The sequence below is a fragment of the Procambarus clarkii genome, chromosome 48 (assembly GCF_040958095.1).
Source record: "Procambarus clarkii isolate CNS0578487 chromosome 48, FALCON_Pclarkii_2.0, whole genome shotgun sequence".
NCBI lineage: Eukaryota > Metazoa > Arthropoda > Malacostraca > Decapoda > Cambaridae > Procambarus > Procambarus clarkii.
Genome location: NC_091197.1, coordinates 7631449 through 7642459, shown reverse-complemented (window position 1 = coordinate 7642459; position 11011 = coordinate 7631449). Strand labels below are relative to the sequence as shown.

The 11011-nt window shown below is 42.3% G+C and overlaps 1 protein-coding gene across 1 annotated transcript; it reads right to left on the bottom strand.

Moving 5' to 3' along the window:
* Window positions 1-1134: 1134 nt before the first annotated feature.
* HINT1 (histidine triad nucleotide binding protein 1) lies at window positions 1135-4037 on the bottom strand. Its single transcript, XM_045752807.2, has 3 exons — window positions 3880-4037; window positions 2471-2575; window positions 1135-2237 (listed from the first exon to the last, which is right to left on the bottom strand). Exons 1-3 carry the CDS (start codon window positions 3985-3987, stop codon window positions 2073-2075), a joined length of 378 nt encoding a protein of 125 aa, XP_045608763.2. The 5' UTR covers window positions 3988-4037; the 3' UTR covers window positions 1135-2072.
* Between the last annotated feature and the right edge of the window lie 6974 nt (window positions 4038-11011).

Genomic DNA, 11011 nt, shown 5'->3' with positions numbered 1-11011 from the left:
GCCAAAGCTCAACCCCCGCAACCACAACTAGGTGAGTACAACTAGGCGAGTACCAGCGAGAAGCGGTCCGTCTAATTACCCAAAGCTACCCAAATTTACTCGAAGCTACCCAGAGCTTCCTAGCATTACATAAGTAAAGAAGAAATATAATATATTTACTCAATATAATGTTGGTGCTGAATGTAGAACATGAAAAAAACATATTTTTACTCTGAAATATTATAAATTTTTAATGAAATTAAACGAAACTAAGTTGCACGAGGCCATAGTAAGTCGACAACATAAGCGACAATGTTGTGGAGCAACTTATCCAAGATGAACAAATTATTCAGGATATATTGTTGCCTAGAGGTTATATTAAGTTATGTTTGGATAGGTTAGGTTATGTTTGGGTAGGTTAGGTAGGTACAGGAGGCTCATATGCCAGCAGACATTGTCATTTGGACCGTCGACTTGCTTTGGCCTCACCAGCTTTTTATTTTCGTCTAATTTCGTTATAAAATGATACTCTTTCAGAGTAAGAATATGTTTTTCCATGTTTTTCCATGCACCACCACAGAGCAGCCAGGAGTAGCACCACCACAGAGCATCCAGAAGCAGCACCACCACTGAGCAGCCAGGAGCAGCAGCACCACCACCACAGAGCAGCCAAAAGCAGCAGCACCACCACCACCACAGAGCAGCCAGGAGCAGCAGCACCACCATCACAGAGCAGCCAAAAGCAGCACCACCACCACAGAGCAGCCAGGAGCAGCAGCATCACCACCGCAGAGCAGCCAGAAGCAGCAGCACCACCATCACCAAATAGCAGCCAGAAGCAGCACCACCTCGAACCTGCCTTGGCCCCACGCTCTCACCAGAATGGCACTGCCTATAGCCACCAGCTGTGACCTGACAGCCACCACCGGCACTCTACAACCTCCTCTTACGTTGCGCAGACTTCCCAAGCCGTATCGCCATACATCAACCACTGTAACCATTATAGCATATATATTGTTAACCACATTGTGTGTTTACTGTCTTCCTGCCAGGGGTATCTGAAACAAGTTTAGACATTCTCAATCTGTAGTAGAATAATCTACAGCACAGATTTACAGAAACCAAACATGGGTGAATGAAGAAAAATACTTGAACTGGTCTCAAACGTAACATTTTTAATAAATATTTTGAGGCACAATGATGTCATTTGCTTCACAACTTTTCTAATTAAAGAGTTGTTATATATGATAAGATATACTGTACCTTAAGTAATAATAGCAAGAGATCAAATCTTGGTGATTATAGGAATTTATAAGGAAAAATTAATTTCATAAAGTTCTTATAGTGGAAAATCAAAATATGATTTAAACCATATTCACACTGGATGAATTAAAATGCTTCAAGATAAGAAGTCGCCTAGGAGTTAAAACAATGCTGACTTCAAATAGATCAAGTACATAACAGCAATTGTTTTAAGGACATTGAGACAGTGGCAAATAAATTAAAATGGTGGAATACTCAAAATGCACAAACAATCTAAAGGTCCAATTTATTTTCATTATGAATTACCAAGATGAAACCTTCATTCTGGGATGGAAACTATCATGACAGTTCAACATACTGTATTGTGCAACTTGTATATTAAGGCAGCATGAATCCTATTTATAATTATATGAGGGATAGTTGAACTAATTTCTGAAGCATTCAAGTACAGTATTTCTATCTCATAAATGTGAACTAGAACAATAAGTATGAATTTCAACATAGTACAAAATTTACTTCAATTTCAATTATGTCAAGCTTAATCTAATACATAAACTAACAATTGAATTTCTCTTCAAACTTGAGAGGATTCCAATGATTCAAGTGGCAAATATAAATAAATGTATCCACTTACATTCACCATCAAACAAAACATTAAACTTTAGTCAGGAACACAATGTGGACATACAAGCATCTGACTGCCTCAAGCATTTTTAACCATTAACTAAGCCAACAATCATGGGAGATTGCAGACAGTAAAAAACAGCTTGGGTGATGCTGCTGTTATTCCCCAGTTGTAGCAAGTCAATGGAATGTGATGCATTATCCACTTAGCCAGGAGGCCAGTGCATTTGTCGGCCACCCATTACATGTAGGTGGAGGTGGTAAACACTCTGAGCCCCGTGTTGGCCGTTGTTCACCACCAGACGGAACCCCTTGTCCAATCCCTGCTCCTTGGCCACCTTGCGTGCCACTATCATCATGTGGCCCAGCAGCTGAATACACCACAAAAATACTATGTAAATAATACTACTTCATTACATGAGAATAACATTTTTTATGACAATTTTTATTTGGAATGAGGAAATCAATAAAGTTCAGTTTTCTCAGCCTTAAATCAACAGTAACACACTATGTATTAATATTTATTAAAGCCTTTCTTTTAAGTGTATATTATCAAACAACTTCCAAATGCCAGATGGTTACTAGAAATCCAAGCATGAGTTACCTGCTCATCTGAATCTTCAGCATCAGACAACATGGCTACAGGCTTGCGAGGTATCACCAAGAAATGGACTGGTGCTTGCGGCGACACATCATGGAACGCTACACACTGTAAACCAAATGGCCAAAGCAAAGTGAGATGCTAGGAACTTTCGAAATACTGTACAGAAGTATACATTAAAAAAAAACAAAAAAAATTGCATTTCACACCCCACACTACACATTAATTACATTTTTTGTTTGAAAATGATTACCTAAGCTGCAGACTTACCTTCCAAATAAATATAAACTAAAATTAACACAGGATTCTAACAACATTTGTCCTAAGCAAATTCAGGCATATTAATAAATGGTTGTCATATTGAAAATGTATTTTGTATTCATGTTTGCACAATCCTAGCCAACATAGGTTTAGAGCATGTTAGCAAGGATTATACTAGCAAAGCCCATATCAAAGACCACCATGATATGGGCTTTGATACCATAGATGACAAAAAGAGGACATAATATAAACAGATGTCACCTAAGCTTTCGACAAATGTGATGATGGTGTAAAGGCTCACAAAATGTGTATGAAAGGAATAACTAGCATATAATATGGATTTTTAATTTACTAACAGACCCTAAAGATTAACAGTCAAGAAAAATCTGGATCATACACAGTGAAAAGCTTGTACTGTATGTGACAGACCAAGACACAAACTACACAGTTGTACCTAAAGCTGGTCTGAGGAAATACAGAGTCCAATTGAGAAATTTTTTGGCAGGACTTTTACCCCAAGTTCACAGCCAAGTTCTTTTACCCCAAGTTCACAGCCAAGTTCTTTTACCCCAAGTTCACAGCCAAGTTCTTTTACCCCAAGTTCACAGCCAAGTTCTGTTTCAGTGAAATTACTTTAAAAATTTAATTACTGTATTTTTATTGTTTATAAGCAACATTCAAGTATAGGTGAACAGCAGCATTGTTGGAAACATTTAGCTTTTCGGGATTTCTAAAAACTGACTTACTTTATATGTTATGTTTTCTGTGTACATGTAAGCCTACAGGTTCAATTCTATTGAAGCTTTCAGGGCACAAGTTGCAAGACTATGCCAGTCCTATCACAATACAGCTTGCTACAAACTGATCGACTTGAGTGAATCTTGCATCAACAACCTCGGCCAACTTGGTTGTGGGTGGCCAGGCTACCCATGACCTAGGCCACCCACAACCCAGGCCACCCACCAGCCTGGCCACCCACCAGTCAGGCCACCCACCAGCCTGGCCACCCACCAGCCTGGCCACCCACCAGCCTGGCCACCCACCAGTCAGGCCACCCACCAGCCTGGCCACCCACCAGTCAGGCCGGCTGGTATCCCAGGCGTGCCACCCCACACACCACTGTGGCTCTGGCCGCCCACAACACAACCCACCTGGTCGTCCTCGTATATGAATTTGGTGGGAATGTCACCGCGGATAATCTTGGCGAAGATGGTGTCTCCTCCAGGAGCGGCCGTCTGCGCCTTCTTCTCCTCCGCCATGATGACAAGTGACGTCACACTAACCGTGACGTCACGGACATCAGACACTTACCTCGGGATCCCTCACTAATATTTCTAATTGTAATTACGAAGCAATAAGATGCTTATCTTAAGATACTAACATGGTTAGGTAAGGTCGGTGTTTTCTATGAATCTTTTTAAGGGTATCTATTATGTTTAGTATATCACCTATGCACGTAGTTAATAAGTCAATATTGACTTTACGAATTTGCGAGAACGGGTTGAATATTTTTACTATTTCGGACACCAGATTTGGACGTTTCATATATATATATATATATATATATATATATATATATATATATATATATATATATATATATATATATATATATATATATATATATATATATATATGTCGTACCTAATAGCCAGAACGCACTTCTCAGCCTACTATGCAAGGCCCGATTTGCCTAATAAACCAAGTTTTCATGAATTAATATATTTTCTCTAATTTTTTTCTTATGAAATGATAAAGCTACCCATTTCATTACGCATGAGGTCAATTTTTTTTTATTGGAGTTAAAATTAGCGTAGATATATGACCGAACCTAACCAACCCTACCTAACCTAACCTAACCTATCATTATAGGTTAGGTTAGGTTAGGTAGCCGAAAAAATTAGGATAGGTTAGGTTAGGTAGGTTAGGTAGTCGAAAAACAATTAATTCATGAAAACGTGGCTTATTAGGCAAATCGTGCCTTGCATAGTAGGCTGAGAAGTGCGTAGATAAGTTTTCATGAAGCCAAGTTTTCATGAATTAATTGTTTTTCGACTACCTAACCTACCTAACCTAACCTAACCTAACTTTTTCAGCTACCTAACCCAACCTAACCTATAGAGATAGGTTAGGTTAGGTTAGGTAGGGTTGGTTAGGTTCGGTCATATATCTACGTTAATTTTAACTCAAATAAAAAAAAATTCACCTCATACATAATGAAATGGGTAGCTTTATCATTTCATAAGAAAAAATTAAAGAAAATATATTAATTCAGGAAAACTTGGCTTATTAGGCAAATCAGGCCTTGCATAGTAGGCCGAGAAGTGCGTTCTGGCTACTAAGTACGACATATATATATATATATATATATATATATATATATATATATATATATATATATATATACATATATATACATATATATACATATATACATATACATATATATACATATATATATATATATACATATATATACATATATATCTCCAAGCGTCAGAGGTATACAAAGCCATCATGTCATTTCCGCCAGGCTCAGCAGGGGGATACACTGGAGTAAGACCTCAGCACCTCAAGGAGATGACAAATCCAGTTTCTGACCAGGGGGAGAAAGATACTGGCAGTATGGGGCGTTAAAGTTTATTGAAGATTAAATTCTGCAGAACATGTAAATATATAAAGTTCACATAAAGTAAGTAATTATATAAAGTTTATATTAAACACGGTTTATATTATAGGCTTAACAAAGTTGATATTATATAAAACTTAATATTGAACATGTAAATATACAAAGTTTCAAATATAATTTAAGGAATATATAACGTTTATATTAAAATATATAAAGTAAACATATAAAGTAAATATATAAAGTAAGAATTAACAGTAACAATTCCAAGGACTAGATTTAACTTAAAAGGTACACCCGTAGTAAGTATGAGACCTTAGCCTATAGTGACATGGAAACTAATTCTGCAGAAACCTAAAGGTTAACTGGTACTAGAATTAAGGCCGAGTGCAAATGTGTAGTAATTATATAACACTAGGATATAACAGGCAGGACACAAAGAATAACTAATAAGTGAGAGACCACATAACACGTAATGTACCCGGCCAAGAGGCCGTAAAAGACCTAATGGATAAGGAGAAGGGGGTGTGACTACAAGTAGGGCTTACTAGCACCTAGACTGGGCAAAGTATTAGCTGCGGACAGCGGGACACTTGGGGACCGGCGCTGCACCCCCCTTCCCACATGCAGTGGGGAGACAATCGGGACAACTGTGCAAAGCATGACGGGGGTACAAAAGCAGCCGCTTGCAAAAAAGGGGGGGAGGGTGGGGTTTTGCGAGGGCAGCGGCGAGGGCAGGCGGAGTGAGGCGGAGCCCCGTTGTGCGCCCGTATTTATATGGCCCCAAACTGCCCGCGCAACGCCGCGGGACGCGCTGCGCAATTGTTTCTTTCTCCCCCGCCAGAAACATCCCCGCTTGTGATGCAAGCAGTGACCATTTCTCGGCAAAGTTGCAGAGACACTACTGTCAGAGATCACGAAGTTTGTCAATGACTGTCTCTCCGGGTTGATCCCAGATACAATTAAACCCTTCTTCTTCGGAGCATCCCTTTGTGCCCTTAAGAAGAAGGATGGTGGAGTCAGACCCATTGCCGTGGGTAACACACTTCGGCGCCTTGTTGCTAGGGCAGCTGTCAAAAAAATTAGCATAGACGCCCGTCAACTATGTTTTGGTGTCCCCCATGGCTGTGAAGCAGCAGCTTATGCAGCACGAGCCTATATCAAGCACCTCCCAGAAAATAAGGCATTAATTAAATTAGACTTTAAAAATACCTTCAACCAGGTAAAAAGGGATGTAGTACTGGAAGCAGTTCGAACCAGCTTTCCTTGTCTACTTCCCTTCGTTTCAGCAGGGTACAGTAGGAAATCGACACTGTTGTTTGGGGAACATGAAGTTGTTTCCGCAGAAGGTGTCCAGCAGGGAGACCCACTTACCCCTTTTCTTTTCAGCATGGCAGCTAAGGAGGTCACAAGCAGGTTGTCCAGCGAATTCAATCTGGTTCCTGGACGATGGCACACTGGCAGGGACACAGGAATCCCTGCTAGGAGATCTTCAGCTAGTGAAATTTAAGGGAGAGGAGTTAGGCCTTACACTAAATCCATCAAAGTGTGAAATCATCTCATCCAGCCAACCAATCATAGATGCAGTACGAATCTTATTGCCAGGAGCCCCAGTGATCGCTCCCACCGACAGTGTACTGCTAGGGGCACCTCTGGGCTCGAGCGCCATTGAGGTAGTCCTCGAGGAAAAGCTTAAAGACCTGAGGAGGATGGAGGCGAGAATAGGGGCTTTGGATGCTCACGATGCTTTGTACCTTCTTACAAGGTGCCTGGCCTTGCCCAGACTTACCTATTTCCTCAGGTGTGCTCCTTCCTGTGACAGCCCAAAATTAACGGAATACGACTCACTCCTAAAGACAATAACTATGAAAGTGTTAAACCTCTCCCTGCAAGATGACCAGTGGGACCAAGCAACGCTCCCAGTTAGACTCGGGGGTATAGGTATTCGCAAGGCGACACAGTTAGCATTGTCGGCATTCTTATCCTCGACCAGTGCTACAAGTGAATTAGTGAATGAAATACTAACAGAATACCTAAGGAACTCCATTGGGATTCGTGATCCCAAATTTGTGGAAGGAGCTGGTCAGCGGGACACTCTTGCCAATTCACACACCCGACCAACTTTTCCAAACGACGGTAAACAGGCCAAATGGGATAGCCCCATAGTGGAGTGGAGAACATCGCCAAAGCATTGTTGGACGCAGCTTCTCATAAGGACAGAGCGTGTCTCCTAGCTGTGCAAGCTGTGCCACCCAGACTGGCCACACCGCGCCTTGCGGAACGCGCTGCGCAATTGTCCTTCCTTCCCGATCAGAAACTCCACCGCCTTTCGTGCCGAAAGGCAGTGTCCATTTCTCATGTAATGAAGTAGTATTATTTACATAGTATTTTTGTGGTGTATTCAGCTGCTGGGCCATATGATGATAGTGGCACGCAAGGTGGCCAAGGAGCAGGGATTGGACAAGGGGTTCCGTCTGGTGGTGAACAACGGCCAACACGGGGCTCAGAGTGTTTACCGCCTCCACCTACATGTAATGGGTGGCCGACAAATGCACTGGCCTCCTGGCTAAGTGGATAATGCATCACATTCCATTGACTTGCTACAACTGGGGAATAACAGCAGCATCACCCAAGCTGTTTTTTACTGTCTGCAATCTCCCATGATTGTTGGCTTAGTTAATGGTTAAAAATGCTTGAGGCAGTCAGATGCTTGTATGTCCACATTGTGTTCCTGACTAAAGTTTAATGTTTTGTTTGATGGTGAACGTAAGTGGATACATTTATTTATATTTGCCACTTGAATCATTGGAATCCTCTCAAGTTTGAAGATAAATTCAATTGTTAAAGTTTATGTATTAGATTAAGCTTGACAATTGAAATTGAAGTAAATTTTGTACCATGTTGAAATTCATACTTATTGTTCTAGTTCACATTTATGAGATAGAAATACAGTACTGTACTTGAATGCTTCAGAAATTAAGAACATAAGAACATAAGAACATAAGAACAAAGGTAACTGCAGAAGGCCTATTGGCCCATACGAGGCAGCTCCTATTCTATAACCACCCAATCCCACTCATATACTTGTCCAACCCGTGCTTGAAACAATCGAGGGACCCCACCTCCACAATGTTACGCGGCAATTGGTTCCACAAATCAACAACCCTGTTACTGAACCAGTATTTACCCAAGTCTTTCCTAAATCTAAACTTATCCAATTTATATCCATTGTTTCGTGTTCTGTCCTGTGTTGATACTTTTAATACCCTATTAATTAGTGCAACTATCCCTCATATAATTATAACTAGGATTCATGCTGCCTTAATATACAAGTTGCATAATACAGTATGTTGAACTGTCATGATAGTTTCCATCCCAGAATGGGTGGGGGTCCGGCTTCGCTGGCCTGCGGAGTGGGGGTGCTGCGCCGGATCCCCAAGTCTAGGGCTGCCCGCAGCTACTTACCATATGTCAAGTGCTCTCTTGTAGTGCAAGTTGGGGGTTGCAGACTTTACATGTAAACTAGGCACTAGCATATCATTACCCCTGGAAATTCTTATCTATGCCCTCTGTGTATACAGAATATATTTTATACATACTGTACTGGCTGTGCCACTCAATTAACTCTGGCATTGTTTTTAATTATAGTATTAAGCTGATTGCGAGTACTGCAACACTGCTTCTGCTAGCTGGCACTAGGCACAGTTAATGTCCTACGACTCATTCCCTTAGTTGCATCTTTGCAGTACTGGCATTCTACTCAGTCATGTTACACGACATCTTTTATTGTGGTACAGCAGTTGCTCTGTAAACATTACTTAATAAATTAAGGTCCCCCCACTCCTGGCTTGTTTTTTCTCCCCGATCAGAATGAAGGTTTCATCTTGGTAATTCATAATGAAAATAAATTGGACCTTTAGATTGTTTGTGCATTTTGAGTATTCCACCATTTTAATTTCTTTGTCACTGTCTCATTGTCCTTAAAACAATTGCTGTTATGTACTTGAAGTCAGCATTGTTTTAACTCCTAGGTGACTTCTTATCTTAAAGCATTTTAATTCATCCAGTGTGAATTTGGTTTAAATCATATTTTGATTTTCCACTATAAAAACTTTATGAAATTAATTTTTCCTTATAAATTCCTGTAATCACCAAGATTTGATCTCTTGCTATTATTACTTAAGGTACAGTAAACCTTATCATATATAACAACTCTTTAATTAGAAAAGTTTTGAAGCAAACGACATCATTGTGCCTCAAAATATTTATTAAAAAGTTATGTTTGAAACCAGTTCAAGTGTTTTTCTTCATTCACCCATGTTTGGTTTCTGTAAATCTGTGCTGTAGATTATTCTACTACAGATTGAGAATGTCTAAACTTGTTTCAGGTACCCCTGGCAGGAAGACAGTAAACACACAATGTGGTTAACAATATATATGCTATAATGGTTACAGTGGTTGATGTATGGCGATACGGATTGGGAAGTCTGCGCAATGTAAGAGGAGGTTGTAGAGTGCCGGTGGTGGCTGTCAGGTCACAGCTGGTGGCTATAGGCAGTGCCATTCTGGTGAGAGCGCGGGCGGGGCCAAGGCAGGTTCAAGGTGGTGCTGCTTCTGGCTGCTATGTGGTGGTGGTGATGGTGCTGCTTCTGGCTACTCTGCAGTGGTGATGCTGTTGCTCCTGGCTGCTCAGTGGTGCTGCTGCTGCTCCTGGCTGCTCAGTGGTGGTGCTGCTGCTGCTCCTGGGTGCTCAGTGGTGGTGGTGCTGCTGCTCCTGGCTGCTCAGTGGTGGTGCTGCTGTTGCTCCTGGCTGCTCAGTGGTGGTGCTGCTTCTGGCTGCTATGTGGTGGTGGTGATGGTGCTGCTTCTGGCTACTCTGCAGTGGTGATGCTGTTGCTCCTGGCTGCTCAGTGGTGGTGCTGCTGTTGCTCCTGGCTGCTCAGTGGTGGTGCTGCTGCTGCTGCTCCTGGCTGCTCAGTGGTGGTGCTGCTGCTGCTCCTGGGTGCTCAGTGGTGGTGGTGCTGCTGCTCCTGGGTGCTCAGTGGTGGTGCTGCTGCTGCTCCTGGCTGCTCAGTAGTGGTGCTGCTGCTGCTGCTCCTGGCTGCTCAGTGGTGGTGGTGCTGCTGCTCCTGGCTGCTCAGTGGTGGTGCTGCTGTTGCTCCTGGCTGCTCAGTGGTGGTGCTGCTTCTGGATGCTCTGTGGTGGTGCTGCTTCTGGATGCTCTGTGGTGGTGCTGCTTCTGGATGCTCTGTGGTGGTGCTACTCCTGGCTGCTCAGTGGTTGTGGTGCTGCTTCTGGATGCTCTGTGGTGGTGCTACTCCTGGCTGCTCTGTGGTGGTGCAGCTCCGGGATGCTCTGTGGTGGTGCTACTCCTGGCTGCTCAGTGGTGGTGCTGCTTCTGGTTGCTCTGTGGTGCTGCTGCTTCTGGATGCTCTGTGGTGGTGCTGCTTCTGGATGCTCTGTGGTGGTGCTACTCCTGGCTGCTCTGTGGTGGTGCAGCTCCGGGCTGCTCTGTACTCGCCTAGTTGTGCTTGCGGGGGTTGAGCTCTGGTTCTTTGGTCCTGCCTTTCAACTGTCAATCAACTGGTGTACAAATTCCCGAGTCTACTGGGCTCTATCATATCTACAACTGAAACTGTGTATGGAGTCAACCTCCA

Excerpts from the sequence above, each read along its gene's own strand:
- HINT1 (XM_045752807.2), bottom strand. The coding sequence starts at position 3,987 with ATGGCGGAGGAGAAGAAGGCGCAGACGGCCGCTCCTGGAGGAGACACC. Across the intron at positions 2,576-3,879 it reads TCATATACGAGGACGACCAG|TGTGTAGCGTTCCATGATGT; the intron begins GTGGGTTGTGTT and ends TTTGGTTTACAG. Across the intron at positions 2,238-2,470 it reads CTGAAGATTCAGATGAGCAG|CTGCTGGGCCACATGATGAT; the intron begins GTAACTCATGCT and ends TGGTGTATTCAG.